The 17,333-nt window shown below is 53.6% G+C and overlaps 1 protein-coding gene across 7 annotated transcripts in view; it reads right to left on the reverse strand.

Moving 5' to 3' along the window:
- The window catches only part of DMD (dystrophin), a 660,617-nt gene that overhangs the window by 63,858 nt on the left and 579,426 nt on the right, over positions 1-17,333 (reverse strand). For all 7 annotated transcript variants that reach the window (XM_039914163.1, XM_039914164.1, XM_039914160.1 and 4 more), the window contains 2 exons: positions 14,752-14,830; positions 9,556-9,616 (listed from right to left, as the gene is read on the reverse strand). In XM_039914163.1, coding sequence (XP_039770097.1) covers positions 9,556-9,616; positions 14,752-14,830 — 140 coding nt within the window. The remainder of the gene's footprint in view (positions 1-9,555; positions 9,617-14,751; positions 14,831-17,333) is intronic.

Genomic DNA, 17,333 nt, shown 5'->3' on the forward strand with positions numbered 1-17,333 from the left:
AAACGCTTCAGGACTTTCGAGCTCCCCAACAATCATGGTTTTCTTTGGGTCCGGAGAGAAGACTCGGATCTAATACTGATATAATCGGATGATGACATTTATAAACACTACGTGCCAAGTAAGTGTGAATGAGAACTCACTCATTCCCATTCGTTTCAACTACCATCTCTATGCAGCTGATTTCCAAAGCTACATCTCCAGTCCTGACCTCTCTCTCCTTCTCTAGCGTCCTTGCGTGTTTTTTCCTGCCTTCAGGGCACCTCTAACCGGGATAACGGTAATAATAATACGAATGGTATCTGTTAAGCACTTACACTGTGCTAAGCACTGGGGTGGATATAAGCATATGGGGTTGGACAAAGTCCCGGTCCCCTGTGGGGATTGAAACCGTGAGCCCCACATGGGACCGGGACTTCAGTTTTCCACTAAAACCACACCTATGTCAAAAACTAGATATGTCCCAAAGGGGACACCCAAACGCTGTCCTTCTCCTGTCTCGATCGTATAACCCAAATCTCGACCATATGACCCAAATATTCATCCTGTCGTCAAATTCTATGGGTTCTACCTTCGTAGCGTCACTAAAAGCCACACTCTCCTGTCCATCCAAACTGCTACTAGGCCGATCCAAGCGCTTATCCTCCTTGGCCACCTTCTACCGTCATCTCCCTTCTCACCCACCTCCCCGCCTCTCCCCACAGCGGTCCACACTTCACCCTGCTGTCCGGATCATCTTTCTAAATAAACCTTCGGTCCGCTTCTCCCCTCTCCTCGGTAACTTCCAGGGCTTGCCCATCCGCCTCCACAACAAACAGGCTCCTTCCGCTGGCTCTGAAACATTCGATCAGCTCTACCCCTTCATTCATTCCATCGTATTTACTGAGCACTTTCCGTGTGCAGAGCACTGTACTGAGCGCTTGCGAGAGCACAATATAGCAGTAAACAGACACATTCCCTATCCACAGTGAGCTTCGCTCACTTCCTACTAGAGCCCAGCCCACCCGCTTCTAGGTCCAGTTTACTCACCGTCCTCGGGTCTCTTCCATCTCGCCACTGACCCCTTTCCCACATCTTGTCGTTGGCCCGGAACTCCCTCCCCCCTCCGAACATGCCCGAACGCCACTCCCCCCGCCTTCGCAGCATTATTAAAATCACATCTCCTCCCCGAGGCCCACCGCCACAGAGTCTCCTTTTTCCCAAGGCCCGCGCCCATCTGCGTGGCCTCTGCACTGGGATCTGGGCGGTGAGGCCGCGGGCCGCCCGCGCCGAGACCTCACCGCCGTCCTTTTCAAACGGCACCCGGACTCGGTCTCCCGAGTCTGAACGGAAAGCCCGCGCCGCGAACATCGCCCTTTGGGAGCCGGAGCCGAAACGGGGAAATTTTCCCACCCGTTTGCCGCTCCCGCGGTTTCCGTCTCCCTTGCTACCCTGAAAACCTTTTACGTTATAAAAATCTGGGCAGGAGGCAGAAATCACAGGGTGTGGGGGAGGCGGTACCCTTCGCGGTCCGGAGCTTCCAAGTCCTCCTGTGGGGGAGAGGGAGGGAGGCCCGGCCACACCGTCTCCCCTGGCCCGGCCCGGGGGAGGGGACCCGCTACCGTGGGGCTCCGTGGCAAGAGCACGGGCTTGAGGGTTAGAGGTCCTGGGTTCTAATCCAGACTCTGCCACTTGCCTGCCGTGTGACCACGGGCAAGCCACTTCACTTCTCTGTGCCTCGGGTCCCTCGTCTGTACAATGGGGGTGAAAAGGGTGAGCCCCAGGTGGGACAGCCCGAATACCCGGTATCTACCCCAGTGCTTAGAACAGTGCTTGGCACACAGTAAGCGCTTCACAGATACTATCATTATTATTATTATTACTTCCTGGACGGACCCCCCCCCTCCCCCGGGCCTCCCACCTGTGGGTATCCTGTGGCCCCGTGAGCGGGCCCCCACCACCACCCTGGATTCAGATGGACTGGATGAACGAATGTGGAGAAAGAGACCGGGGAGGGAGGAGGAAGAGGGTGAGGAGGAGGGAGAGGGAGGCTGACAACCCCGGGGGATGGGGTTACAGACAAAATCTTCCAAGAAAGGCCTACCTCCCGCACCAGGCACGGCTGACCCCGACCCAAGCCCCGGATCGGATCCGTCCGGTCTCCCGCCGACTACCCCGCCGGGAGCCGGCCGGAGGTTGTCCAGGCGAGGAGCGAGCTGGCATAAAACAGGGCCGTTCCCTGGGGGTACCGAGACCCCCCGGGGAAAACGGGGCTGAGATCCCACCGGTAGCCCCAGTCCGACCGTGGGCCGGGACCGGCGACCAAGAAACGGGTTCGTGGAACGTGCGCCTGAGCAGGCCGCTTCCTCTCGGACTCAGGGTTTTGTTGGGGGTTTTTTTTTGGGGGGGGGGGTGGGAGTGGGGGGAGAATGAAAACACAGTCAACCCGCCCTGTGGCCCTGGATGTGGAATGCCTATGACGGGAGGCCGTTGCCATGGAAATGCTTATTTTAACACGGCTGCCCAAGGCCTGCACGTGAACCGCCACCCCCCTCGACACCCCCCATTTTAACTTTTGCAAATGTCATCTATAAAATGAAAACCCATTAGTGACTGGCAAGGGTACGGCGTTCCAGTTTAATTCGAATAATCAGGGGAAGGCAGAAGCTCCAAGTAAAGGTCTGTGAATGGCTACAGAGTCCCCCCTGTCGAAATGAATTAACACCGACGAGGATTTTGGTCTTTTTCTCTGAAGGAGCTTTCGGAAGGGAACTGCCGTAGCTTGCCTTGAAAGAGATAGATTTATGATGAAAAAAGGTCTCGCTTTTCTAAGAAATGTTTTTGAAACAGAACTTCAGCGTGGGGGACGGGGAGGGAGAAGAACGTCGGGGGACAGGACCGGCGGGGAGATTTAAGACGGCTGGACCCCCAGACTGCGGGGGAGGGGCACGGTCAGTCTTCCCGAAAGAGTAAACACACTGAAAGATCCAAACCAGAAATAGCCAGACGACGACTGCGGCAGGTAAAGGAAGACTGTGGAGAGCTAATTCGGAAACTAGCTTGATTTGATTATCCCACAGCAAGAGGGAGGGAATGTCCACGATGGGTGTTTTTTTTTCCTTCTTCACTTTTCATTGCTTCCAGGAGGCAGTTTTCACCTGTACCTTTGGGCCAGGGATGGGGAGTGGGGTTTGACTATTTTAGAATGCTTTCCAATCAAGACCGCCCCCGGGGGAATTTCACTCGTGACCGCGGTCCGATCACCGACCAAGAGATAGATTCATGGGGCCAAGACAGCCGCCAACCGACAAAATGCTGCGCCTCCTAGACCGGAGAAAGCCTGAACCATTTGGCTACGCTGAAAGACCCCCCCGGTTTTCATCACTTTTCTCTGGGACTTGCCCCTTTGGGTTTGGGGTATAATCTATGGCATTTCTTGAGTACTTACTATGCGCAGATCATCATATTAACTGCTTGGGAGCATTAGTAGACATGAGCACCGCCCTCACGGAGCTTATTGTCTAGTCGGTGCAGAGCACTGTACTGAGCGCTCGCTTGGGTGAATACAAAAGAGTACATAGGCCTCAACCCCTGTCCTCAGGCAGCTTGCATCCACTCAGTGAGCCCCGGGGAGGCTACTGGGGTCCCCAGAGAAGGTGGGATGATTGGAAAGACCTGCTCACCTAAGGTGCAGGGGAACCTGGAAATTCTTCAATAGTATTTACTGAGCGCTTACTATGTGCAGAGCACTGTACTAAGCGCTTGGAATGGACAATGCCAACAGAAAGCGGCCTCATAGTTCCCTCCATCTAGGTCCGGGTCAGAGGTCAATAAGAATAACTGTGGTACTGGTGAAGCGTTTACTATGTGCCAGGCACTGGATTAAGCGCTGGAGTGGATACCAGGTAATCAAGTTGGACAGAGTCCCTGTCTCAAGTGGGGCTCACGATCTTAATCGCCATTTTACAGATGAGGTAACTGAGGCAAAGATAGGTTGAAGTGCCTTGCCCAAGGTCACCCGGCAGATGATGGGTGGAGAATTCAGAATTAGAACTCAGGTCCTTCTGGGTCCCAGACCCGTGCTCTCTCCACCAGGTCACGCTGCTTTTCTAAGCAAGAAAACCTCCTGCCAGGTTACTCCCGTGAAATGACGATTCGGAGGGAGGCGAGGGACATTCGGTGATCACACGGGGCTGGGGGATTCTCCGTCGAGGCTTGGTGAATTTTGTTTGTGACTGAAATGATCCCGGCCCTCAATCCATTCATCCGCCAGTGGGTACAGGGTGAGTTCCTACTGAGTGCGGGACACTGTGCTAAGCGCAAAACTCCCAGGCCCTCCAGAAGCTTCTAATCAAATGGAAAAGCTTCCAATCGTAAGTCTGTCTTGCCAGAGCTTCTAACCTAAAACCGACACTCCGGCTCCTGCCTAGATTGATGTATTTCCCCTCAGGTGGAGGTACTTTTAATCCCTTTTTAATTGTATTTTTTTCTAAAAGAGAAGCTTTGTGGCCTAATGGAGAAAACATGGTTCCCAGAGTCAGGGGGCTTGGGTTCTAATCCCAGCACTGCCGGTTTTGGGCTTTGTGACTCTGGGCAAGCCACTTCACTTCTCCGTGCCTCATTTTCCTCATCTGGAAAATGGAGATTATATCCTACTCCCTCCTACTCAGACTGTGAGCCCCAGAGAGAACGGGGACAAAGTCCAAATAACTATCCTGCATCTACCCCGGCGTTTAGTACAGTTCCTGGCACACAGTAAGTGCTTAACCGATATCGTAATCATTATTTCTGACACGGACCTTGCCAACAGTAGGGACCGAGCGTGCGGGGAGAAAAGCAGCGTGGCTCAGTGGAAAGAGCAAGGGCTTTGGAGTCAGAGGTCATGGGTTCGAATCCCGGCTCGGCCACTCGTCGGCCGTGTGACCGTGGGCGAGTCACTTCACTTCTCGGTGCCTCGGTTCCCTCATCTGTAAAATGGGGATGAAGACGGTGAGCCCCACGTGGGACGACCTGATTCCCCTGTGTCTACCCCAGCGCTTAGAACAGTGCTCGGCACATAGTAAGCGCTTAACAAATACCAACGTTATCATTAAAAGAGCAGGGGGGACCTGTGGACACACATCCCGTGTTTTGAGTGCTGCGAGGTATGGACTTTAATCATTTTAGGCACCCAGATACAGCAGCTGCTAGAACCACTAGGACCGAATCATTTTCCCCACAGACCAGCAGGGAAGCTGCTTCGATCATCTTATAGATGAACCGCTCTCCCAGAGTCACTAACGCTTTAATAAATCTTAAAGCTGGGCCAAGGGGAAAGAATCTCCAAGTCAGGTTTTCTACCGCCTGAGCACCTCTGGGAGAGGCTGGGCCGGGCGCAGGCGGCAGGCCGCTTTCTCTGCGCTTGTCTGCAAGGTGGGATACAAGATCCCGGGTAAAAGTTAGCGTAGATTTTCTGCCCACTCTTTGGCTAGGGAGCTTGCCTAGTTCCCCTCTGTTAAGGACGGTGGACTGCACCGAGAGCACTGAGTCTTTCTGGAAACGGTAGTCTACAATCAGCCCGGGAAAGCTCTGATTTCCCTAATTTGGAATGACGTTGGGACACATCTCTCTCCTTCGGAGGCGGTAATTCCCTGGGTAAGGGTTCCCGGAAAGAGAAAAACAGGGTACGTGGGAAACCCACGCGCAGAGTATGGAAACGGCGGCGACGTCGCAACGGCACAGCTGAGAGTGCCGCCCAGGCACGCCCCCTTATCCAACAGACCGTCGCAGAGTTAGGAGCGGTATCGTACCTCCACGAATGCCAGGGAGGAGGAGATGGCGTGCACTCGCTCAAAGCGGAAGGGCCGGGGGCTGAGAGGGAAGGGGAGGAAGATGCTCAAGACGACAGCCTCCACATGGTTTTAAGTGTTTACTGTGTGCCAAGCACCCTGTTAAACTCCGAAGTCAATACAGGGATATCAGATAAGACCCAATCCCAATCCAACTTGAGGCTCGCAATCCAAGAGAGAAGAACACATATCTCATCCCTGTTTTACAGACGGAGAAACCGAGGTCCAGAGAGGCCCAAAGACTGGGCCGAGGTCACACGGGAGGCCGGTGGCGGAGCCGGGACTCCAACTCGGGTCCCCTCCTTCCCAGCCCCGTGCTCTTTCCGCTAGGCCGCGCTGCCTCTCAGCCGAATTTCTCCTCCTCTTCCCGCCCACGGGGATAAATAGGCTTTCTTATGGTATTTGTTAAGTCCTCACTACGTGCCAGGCGCTGTTCTAAGCACCGGGGTAGATGGAGGCTAATCGGGTTGGACACGGTCCATGTCTCACCGGGGGCTCACAGTCCTCATCCCCATTTTGCGGATGAGGAAATTGAAGCATAGGGAAGTTAAGCGATGGCTTGCCCAAGGTCACGAAACAGTCAAGTGGCGGGGCTGGGGTTAGAATCCAGGTGTCCTTCTGACTCCTGGACCTGTGCTATCCCCATCTGCACTGGAGGAAGCAGCTTCAACTGAAAAATCAAACATTTTTTGATGGAACTTTTAATAAAACTGGAGTCCACGGGGTTCTTCCTGCTCTCCGACTTGAACACAAGGCAAACTAATGACCTGACCGGTCTTTCTTCCCACCTGGACCCTGAGCCACTTTTAATAACGAAGGAATGGAATGAAAGAACATAATACATATTTTATTACTTCACCCTCTAACTCAATAGGTTTGCCGTCAGAATGAATAGAAGTGTAAAACTTGCCTTGAGTCAGGAAAAGAAAGACTGATAAATTTCCTTAATTAGCGCCCTAACACGATTTAACGTTCCGGAGCTTGTCCAAAGCTTTAGTTCGCTCAATGGGGGCCAGGTGACGGTCCAGATTTGGAATTCACTTTACTGTCTGCCTGACCCCAAGGATAATAGTCACCTCGATGCCCGGGACTGGATCTACGGACCGTTCTGTTTTCCCGTTGTCACGCGAGCTCCCAGAACAGTGCCGTTTGCACAGAGAGGCTCCCGATGGAGTCCGCCAGCAGGAACGACCGTCGAGGCTCCGTCCTGAGGCTCTGGGGCCGAGAACCCGGGGCCTCTGGCGTGCGTGGTGCCAATCGCGCTCTCGTCCCCGCCCTTCGGGTTCCCCCTGGGAGACGGAGCTCCACGAGCAAGTAGGTGGGCAGGTGGGATGGCATAGGGTGAAGCGCTTCCCCCGCGTTAGCCTGTTCTGGGCAACTGCTCCCAGTCTTTCCAATGGACCCACCAGCACGGCTCCCAGTTAACTCTATGAAGAAGGGTCTTGGGGGTGGACCCTCCATCTCGGAGCCCCTCTGAGTCTGCCGGTGTTACACTCGGCGGCCCCGGCTGGTTCCCCCCTTAGGATTTGAGGAAAGGACATGTTTCGGCTTGGGATCCCGGAGATCCCGACAGAGAAAACAGGATGCTGCTTCCTGGGGGGCGGGAGGATGGGGTGAGGCGCGGGACCAGGGCAATCACAGGGGTAAAAGGCATTCTCAAGAATGTTTAAGAACTTTCTTGGACCATACACTTGCAGCATGGGGGAAGCACAGATCAAGACTGAGAGATTTTCAGCCCAGGTGAGGCCTAACTGTGGGTGGAGGAGGCCGAGACCGGGTCAGAGTGTCGTCGGGACCCCGTCATGAGTTAGAACAAGTGGAAACCCCCCACCCACAGGGCTCGGCAAGGGAACTCTGACTTGGGAGACCCGTGGGGAAAGAAAAGGAATGGGAGAAAGAAGGGCAAGAGGAGAAGGAGGAAGAGGGGAAAGAGAGTCAGGAGGAGCAGGAACATTCCATGTCCTCTTCTAGGTTAAAGGGCCTGCAGGCAGATACTTGGAGAAACGTACACGTTTTCAACCCACTCTGTGTACTGTACATTACTCTGCCAAAAATAACTCTGCTATTTCTTAAGTGCTTACCACGTACCAAGCACTGTGCTAAGTGCTGGGGTGGACACAAGATAATCAGGTCTGGCACAGTTCTTGCCCCACTTGGTGTTCTCGGTCTAAAGGAGAGGGGAAACGGTATTGATTCTCCATTTTACGGATGAGGAGGCCGAAAGAAGTTCAAAGACTTGACCGAGGTCACACCAGAGGCAAGTGGAAGGGGTGGGATTAGAACCCAGGGTCTCTAGATCCCAGCCTCGGGCACTTCCCTCTGGGCCACGGCACTTAACTTCTCTGTGCCCCAGTTCCCTCATCTGTAAAATGGGGATTAAGACCGTGAGCCTCAAGTAGGACAACCTGATTACCCTGTATGTACCCCAGTGCTTAGCACAGTGCTCTACACATAGTAAGCGCTTAACAGATACCAACATTATTATTATTATTATTATTATTTGTCTTCGGCACTGTGAACTGGCAATAGGCCCGGAGAAATCGGAGCCACCCACAGCCAAGATATTCACCTTCGACACCGAGCTTGACCCGGTCATCGCTATTAAGCTACCCAGGCGGCAAACCATCCGGAAACGCGATCAACGAGGAGCTAGAAGATTGAATCGCGAAGACCCCCCACAGTCAGCAAGAGGCCGACACAGTACGCCCACGAGGACGCATCTATAGAGCTCGATACCGACGCTCTACGAAAGTCGGTCCGGCACAACCTCGGCTCGGGCGGAGGGGACATCCCACAGGCGGCCCATCGACTCCTCGAACGGCTTCATCGGAATTGCCGTGGGCAGGGAATGTGCCTGTTTATTGTTATATTGCACTCTGACAAGTGTTTAGTACATTACTCTGCACCCATCAAGTGCTCTGTAAGTACGACCGACCGACCGACTCCGTGAGCTACACGCAACAACACAACCTCAAATGAGAACGCGGAATCACGGCTAACGGGGCCCAGAGGTCCCTAGAGGGGAGCGGTGCCGGTGGGCTCCCTCAGCAGTAGCTGGAGGCCACAGCTCCGTCTCGCGGGGAGGGACAACTGTTAGCCAGACGTGGTGAAGCACCGTCTCAAACAACGCGATCGGGCAACGGGGGACTGAGGGACGGCAGCAGACCGGACGGCCCGGCGTACGGCCCGCAAGAGGGAGGCCGTCCTCTCGGAACGGGTTTGGCGGCAAGAACGGGTCAGCGGGAGGAAGGCTCAAAAAAAAGCAGCCGAAGCGACACGGCAGGCCCCGCCCCCGGCGCAGAGCAGGATCACCACCCGCCCCGCCCCGCCATGCACCCGAGGCAGCGAGAATCAGTGACCCGCTGCAAAGACGGACCAGGTCTACCGACCCGAAGGACCATCTCTGAGTGCGTCTGGGGTCATCACGATCCCCTGGGGCCAAAATGCCACTAGCAAAGTGGAGTGATTCTCTGGCCCCGGGAGCACAGCGGACGCAGGGACCAGCTGAGATCGAGGCCTGAAAAGTCACCGGGAGAATACATTTCCTGACCGTCTGAGATGGCGTCCCTCGTCTGGGGACGGTCAAAGGGAGGCCCCCACTTGTTGTGGCTAGGCTAGGGGCTCCAAGATCATTCCCGGGGGCCGCCACAGGGAGGGAAAAACCCAAGAACACTTAAGGTCTTAGGGACACAAACCAACTCGTAGGGGAACCCAATAAAGACTTCCTCTAGATTTCATTTTTCAGACTTACTTGATGTAGTACGGCACTTTGTTGGGTGAGATTGCTCTTTCCCAGGGGCCCTGCACAGACGCTGAGGAGGAATGAAAAGGAGAAAAATACAAGGAGGTCAAATTCAAAGCCGACAGGAGAGACAACATTAATCGCTGGAATTACAATTTTACCCCTGGCCGGACCGAGAACGGCCTATTTGCTCAGATGCCCATGAAGGTAGGAAAGACAAACTCGCCCCGCTCCGTGAAATTTTGCTCTTCATCTGAAGGAAAGGGAACTGGTTCGGCTGCAGAGATGAAGAGCCGTCTTCCCCCACAAACCTGCGGCACTGATTAGAAAAGACCAGGGGAATTCTGTCTTTCTCCGGAGACGCTCCCACCCGTGGCCAGTGACCCCCGCCCTCACTTCCTACCGCTCACCCCACTGGCTCATTTCAAGATTCGAGAAACAAAATCACCACTCGGTTTGGATGTGGGTTTTGGGATGAGTGGAGTTTAACTAAAAGCCTTATCACCCTGACGGCTGTTTATTTTATTTCTTTTGCTTTAGCAAGAGCCTCTTTCCAGTTTTACTTTCTCCATTACCAAACGGACAGTTCTTTCACCGATTCCAAAACGGGAGGCAGCGGGGGCCAGATCGGCACGATGGTAATAATAATAATGATAATAATAACGTTGGTATTTGTTAAGCGCTTACTATGTGCCGAGCACTGTTCTCAGCGCTGGGGTAGACAGAGGGGAATCAGGTTGTCCCACGTGGGGCTCACAGTCTTCATCCCCATTTTACAGATGAGGGAACCGAGGCGCAGAGAAGTGAAGTGACTCGCCCACGGTCACACAGCCGACAAGTGGCAGAGCTGGGATTCGAACTCATGAGCCCTGACTCCAAAGCCCGTGCTCTTTCCACTGAGTCACGCCGCTTCTCCAGCATGGTATTGGCGAGGGGCTTGAAACCAACGGAAAATGGCAAAACGCAGCAGTTTTCTGCGTTGGCATCACGCGTGCAGTGACCTTAATCTGTCTATCACTGGTATTGATCGAGTGTGTGTGCGGCACTAGGCTAAGCCCTCTGGAAAAGTACAGTTCAACAGAATGGGTAGATAAGATTCCTGCCCACAGGGAGTTTACACATCTACAGGGGAAGACCGATATTAGATTAAATTAGGAATAGGGGAAATAGTTATGTCATTTCTGGAGAGCACCTCTGACCTGCACCACGTTCTCTACGAGACGCGTTCCAGTGGTCACATTTGGTCCGACAGGCCCGCTGGGCTAAGGCTGGATCGCTACTCTTACAGCCCTATTTCGTTTGTGGTCTGTCTTGAGATTTTAATCTCCAAGACTCCTTTATCCTCTGTGATTGCTTTTTCTTAAAGCGGAGGTACCCGTAACATTTTCTGAATCACGAAATCGTTTTGGCGATTAAGTCTTGAGGGTGTCCACGGTCTAGCGGATAAAGCTTGGACCTGGGTTCCAGTCCCAGCCCCACCACCTGTCTGCTGCGTGACCCTGGGCGAGTCACTTTACTTCTCTGTGCCTCAGTTACCTCATCTGTGAAATGGGGATGAAGACCGTGATTAAGCCCCGTGTGGGAATGGACCGTGTCCAACCCGATTAGCTCGCTTAGTACGGTGCCTGCCACAGAGTAAGCACTTACCTCTGAAAAAAAAAAATCAAAAAACAAACACACGAGACAGCCTGAAATGGACCGGCTTCACCCTGGCATCTTTTCTCCTGACATACCGCCTTAGAAACGGGTCGCCTTATGAATTCAGTTGGGAAGGTCACCCCCAGGGTGACCGGGGACACTGTCCCTCCCCCTCCAGCCTCACGGTTGGCAGGAGCCAGGGGGTGGGCCACGGAGTCCACCGAGCCAGGCAATCGCGCGGCTCCACCTCTAGCCTACTGCGTGACCTTGGTCGAATCACGACGCCTCTGGACCTCAGTTTCCTCAACTGTACAATGGCGATTAAATACTCAGTCTTCCCCATTTAGACTGGGAGCGTCATGTGGGATCGGACCGTATCTGATCTGATGACCTTAAATCTATCCCGGCGCTTAGTACGGTGCTGGGCAAACAGAGTAAAGCCCTTTAGAAATATCGTAATTACTAATTATAACTATTAGCACCGTGGAAAGGGCAGAGGCAGGAGGAGCTTCACAGTTTTGCTCAGGGGCTGGTTTGCCCCCACGTGCCCACTGTCCCTGTCCCTACCTTGGCCGGTAACCCCTCGTGAGCCGGGAGGGGGTGACTGCCCTGCCTTGGGGGAGGGTGCCGGGCCTCACGCCACCCACAGCCTCCAGCGAAGAGGAATCCGCCTTTGTCTTTGCCCAGGCATTTAGGAGAGAGCTCTGCACATTTACCCATCTCGTTCATTCGATGGTATTTATTGAGGGCTTACCGCGTGCAGAGCACCCTACTAAGCGCTTGGAAGGTACAATTCGGCCACAGCCAGAGACAATCCCTACCCAACAACGGGCTCACAGTCTAGAAATTCTAGAAATAGAAAGGCACACGGTAAGTGCTCAATCGATTCTACCGATGGATCGAACCAGGAAGTAGGACTCTTGGACGGGATGTGCCCATTTCCAAAGCCACCCGAATTTCGGCCCCCGGGGCCACTGGGGTACACGGGCCAAAGCCACCTGATCCTGGGGAAGTACCTCCTCCCTTCCTCCGTCCCTTCCTCCCTCCCCATCGTCAGACCCACCTCAGCTCTCTCCGAGGTCAAATCCCACAAGCTCTCCCCAGGTGACTAGGCTGTAAGCTCACTGCGGGCAGGGAATGTGCCTGTTTACTGTTACATTGCACTCTCTTAAGCGCTTAGTACGGTGCTCTGCACACAGTAAGCGCTCAATAAGTACAACTGAATGAATGAATGACTTCCTAGTACCCTAAGCCATTCATTCAAATGAATTCAGGGAGCGCTGACTCTGTGCAGAGCACTGTACTAAGTGCTCGGAAAGTACAGTTCAGCAATAAAGAGAGACAATCCCTGCCCACAGTGGGTTTACAGTCTAGAAGGGGGGAGACAGACATCAAAACAAGTAAACGAGCATCAGTAGCATCGATACAAATGAATAGAATCATAGCTATAGACACATCGAGACGAGTAGACAGGCATTAGTATAAATAAATACAATTGTAGATAGGTACATATATACGCAAGTGCTGGGAGGGTGGGTGGAGCAAAGGGGGTGGGTTGGAGCGACGGGGAGAGGAGGGGGAGCTGAGGAAAAGAGGGGGCTTTGTCAGGGAAGGCCTCTTGGAGGAGGTGAGCCTTCAGCAGGGCTCTGAAGGGGGGGAAATGGGATCGTTGGGCGGATTTGAGGAGGGAGGGCGTTGCAGGCCAGAGGGGGGACGTGGGCCGGGGGGCGACGGCGGGACGGGCGAGAACGAGGCCCGGTGAGGAGGTGAGCGGCCTCAGAGGAGCGGAGTGTGCGGGCTGGGCTGGAGAAGGAGAGATGGGAGGTGAGGTGGGAGGGGGCGAGGTGACGGACAGCTCTGAAGCCCATAAGGAGGTGGATAGACAACCGATGGAGATTTCTGAGTCATATCTTCCCTTGCGCCAACTCTAGCACTTGTAAACCTATTTACACTGCCTCAGTACTTTTGTATATGTGTCTGTTCCGTTTTATTTTTATATTTGACCTCTCTAGTGGTAAATATTTTTATGTTGGATTTCCTCAGAGTGCAAAATCTGTGTGGGCTGGGAACATGTGGCTTCGCTATTCTGTACTTTCCAATTCCTCCCTGGGGGGGAAAAAACCAACTATTTTAGAGAATTTTAGCTACAGCAACCCTCTTCTGTCTTGGAAAGCGTTCTGTCCCCTTCTAGACTGTGAGCTCATTGCGGGCAGGGACTGTCACTGTTTATTGTTGTATTGTACTTTCCCAAGTGCTTGGTACAGTGCTCTGCACACAGTAAGTGCTTAATAAATATGACACAATGAATGAATGAATGGAAATTAGTCTTCTTGCTCCAAAGAAAAAGCAGCGCGGCCAGGTGGAAAGAGCACAGGCCTGGGTTCTAAACCCGGCTCTGCCACTTTCAAAATGGGGATTAAACACCTCCTCTCCCTCCTACTTAGACTGTGAGTCCCAGGTGGGACAGGACCTGGTTCCAACCTAATTAGCATTTATGTACCCCAGCGCTTAGATCAGTGTCTGACACGTAGTGCTTAACAAACACCATTAAACAAAAGAAAAGAAACAGCCCAGTGTCCACAGACTGAAACCCAAGAGCCAAGACTTCCAGATCCTGCCCGGAGGCTGATCGACAGGAGGAAGAGCCCACGGATCCGACTACAAGGGCAGAGCGGCTTTAGGGGTGGGTTTCCGGAGAAGCCCGCTGGGCACCCGGGGTGGCATGGAGCTGCTGGGAAATCCACTCCCAAAAAGAAGATCGCCGTTTGTCCTCTGAATCCGAGTCAAGGAAGCAAAGCGGTTGCTGCCTTTGCCCTTGGATGGGAACTCGTTACTATTGTTATTATTAATAACAATCAAAAATTATAGTAATTGTGGCATCTGTGAGGAACTTAGAATGTGACAAGCACTGTTCTAAACACTTGGAGTAGGTCCAAAATAATCAGGATGGAAACAGTCCCTATCCCACACGGAGCTCACAGTGTTTATCCCCCTTTTACAGACAAGGTAACTGAGGCCCAGAGAAGGCAAGTGACTCACCCAAGATCACACAGGAGATGTGGCAGAGCCGGGATTAAAACCCACGACCTCTGACTCCCAGGCTTTTGCTCTTTCCACTAGTCCACGCAGCCACCCAGCACTTACGTCCATCGCCTCAGTTGATCTTAATGTCTGTCTCCCACTCCGGACTGCAAGTTCCTTTTGGGCAGGGAACGTGTCTATCAGTTCTGTCAAACGGTACTCTCCCAAATGCTCAGTACGGTGCTTTGCACACGGTAAGCGCTCGATAAATACCACTGATTGATTCCCAGCGAGTGCGCATGGGGATTCTGTCCAGAAGGTCTTGAACTCGTCTACCAAGGGTCCTCCTGGATGGATGGGACAGACAGAGAGGCGGGCGGCCACTCCGGGGCCCGACGCGGCATCGGGGTCACACGTGCGTTTGCTATATTGTTGTGCTGTACTCTACCAAGCGCTTGGTGCAGGGCTGTGCGCACAGTATGTATGTGCTCGATAAATACAATGGATGACGGAGGGTCGGGGCGGCGAAAGGGCGCAAAGACTTACTGGAGAGGAAATGCTGGGAGGTGGGGCCAAAGTCTCTGTGGGCGTCCTGCAACTGCCTGATGCGCTCGGCGATCGTCACCTGGGGGGAAAGAAGGAGACAGGGTCACCACCCTCGGGCCGCCGCCGCTGACCGCGGGCCTCCTCCGGCCCCCCGCCTCCCCAACCTCGAGCCGGTGACCCGGAGCGCGTCCCGACCACTTCTTCCACCGGGACCCAAACCCGCCGAGGCCCGGGCCGGGTCTCGGCTCACCCCGAGGCCTGAACGAGAGGCTGCCGCCCTCTGGACGACATCGCCAGAGAAGCAGCGTGCCTCAGTGGAAAGAGCCCGGGAGTCAGAGGTCGTGGGTTCTAATCCCGTGCTCCATCTCTGGTCAGCTGTGTGACTTTGGGGAAGTCACTTCATTTTTCATTCAATAGTATTTATTGAGCGCTCACTATGTGCAGAACACTGTACTAAGCTCTTGGAATGTACAAATCGGTAACAGAGACGGTCACTTCTCTGGGCCTCAGTTACCTCATCTGTAAAATGGAGATTTAGAGTGCGGGCCCCCACGTGGGACAACCTGATTACCTTGCACCTCCCCCGGTGCTTAGAACGGCGCTTGGCACACAGTAAGCACTTGAATGCCACTGTTATTATTAGCACACAGTAAGCGCTTAACAAATACCTTTATTATTATCATTATTATTATCGCTGTGGAAACAGAGGTCTGCTGGGTGATCCTGGGCAAGTCCCTTCACTTCCCTGGGTCTCAGTTCCCTCATCTGTAGAATAAGGATTAAGACCGTGAGCCCCCTGTGGGACAAGGACCGCGTCCGACCCGACTGTCTTGTATCTACCCGAGGGCCCGGTACAGTGCCTGGCACAAAATCAGCAATAAACAAATATCGATCGATCAATCATATTTACGGAGCACTTAAGGTGTGCAGAGCAGGGTACTAAGTGATCGGGAGAACACAATCCAACCGAGTTGGTAGACACATTCCCTGCCCGCAACGAGCTCACAGGCCAGAGGGGAAGATGGGCATCAATAATAAACCCAAAAATGCTGGATGCAGACCTAAGTGGCTTGAGGCTGAGGGAGGGGTGAATAAAGGGTGCCGATTCAAGTGCAAGGGCGACACAGAAGGGAGTGGGAGAAGAGGAAATTTTGGCTTAACCGGGGAAGGGGACGGCGTCCTGGCAATCAGAGCCGAGCCGCACCACGCCCCGACCTGATCGACGGCCCCGACCCCGGGGGGGGGGGGGGGGGGGTGGCGGGGTAGGTCACGGGGGACCTCCCGAGCCCCGCTCTGGCCTGGGGTCCCTACTGGTCCCACTGGCCGGTGCCCCCCACTGTCCTCGAAACCAACGGGGACACGGACCGACGGGTCGGGGGACCGACGGGACACGGGATCAACAGGTGATCAGCGAGGAAAGAACAAGGGCCTGAGAGTCAGGAGGGCCGGTTTCCAATTATGACCCTCCCACTCATCGGAGGTCTGGGGAAAAGCATTCTGACGGAGGAGTTGGCTAGTTTGCACAACTTACCACGAAGCAGTATGGCCTAGTGGATAGAGCACGGGTCTGGGAGTCAGGGGACCTGGGTTCTAATTCTGACTCTCCCACTCGCCGCAGCTTTGGAGGAAGGCACTGAGATGGAGGAGTTTGCTGTTGGCTAGATTATGCAACTAACAGCGAGGCAGCATCGCCTAGTGGATACGGCACAGGTCTGGGAGTCAGAAGGACCCGGGTTCTAATCCTGGCTCTGCCACTTGTAAACTATCTGTCCCTGGGCAAGTCACTTCCCTTCTCTTTGCCTCCTCTGTGGGGAGGGAAAGCGGGTAGCGAAGATAAGTGGCGGAGCAGGGATCAGAAGCCACGACCTCCGACTCCCAAGCCCGTGCTCTTTCCCCTAAGCCACGCTGCTTCTCAAGAAAGGAAAGCAGCACTAAAATCGATAATAACGATAATAACGACGGCATCTGTTACGTGCTTACTATGTGCTAAGCACTGTTCTGACCACTGGGGCAGATACAAGTTTATCGGGTTGTCCCACGTGGGACTCACGGTCTTAGGGGAGATTCGAGATTACATTTTGCTCCACTAGACACCCTTCTAAAGAAAGGTGGAAGCTGGAACACGTACCTACATGTGCGTTTACAAGGTGCTTCTAAATGTTCATGATGATGATGATGATGTTAATAATAATACTGATAATAACATTATCCTGGTATTAGACACTTATTAATGTGCCAAGCACTGTACTGGGCACTGAGGTAGGTAAAACACATTCAGCTCAAACAAGTCCCAGTCCATCCATGGGACTATCGGTCCAAGTGGGAGGGAAAACGGGTATTTAATCCCCATTTGATCCCCAGAGAAGCAGTGTGGCTCGGTGGAAAGAATAATAATAATAATAATAATGTTGGTATTTGTTAAGCGCTTACTATGTGCAGAGCACTGTTCTAAGCGCTGGGGTAGACACAGGGGAATCAGGTTGTCCCACGTGGGGCTCACAGTCTTAATCCCCATTTTACAGATGAGGGAACTGAGGCACAGAGAAGTTAAGTGACTCGCCCACGGTCACACAGCCGACAAG

This window comes from Ornithorhynchus anatinus, chromosome 15 (genome assembly GCF_004115215.2).
Source record: "Ornithorhynchus anatinus isolate Pmale09 chromosome 15, mOrnAna1.pri.v4, whole genome shotgun sequence".
NCBI lineage: Eukaryota > Metazoa > Chordata > Mammalia > Monotremata > Ornithorhynchidae > Ornithorhynchus > Ornithorhynchus anatinus.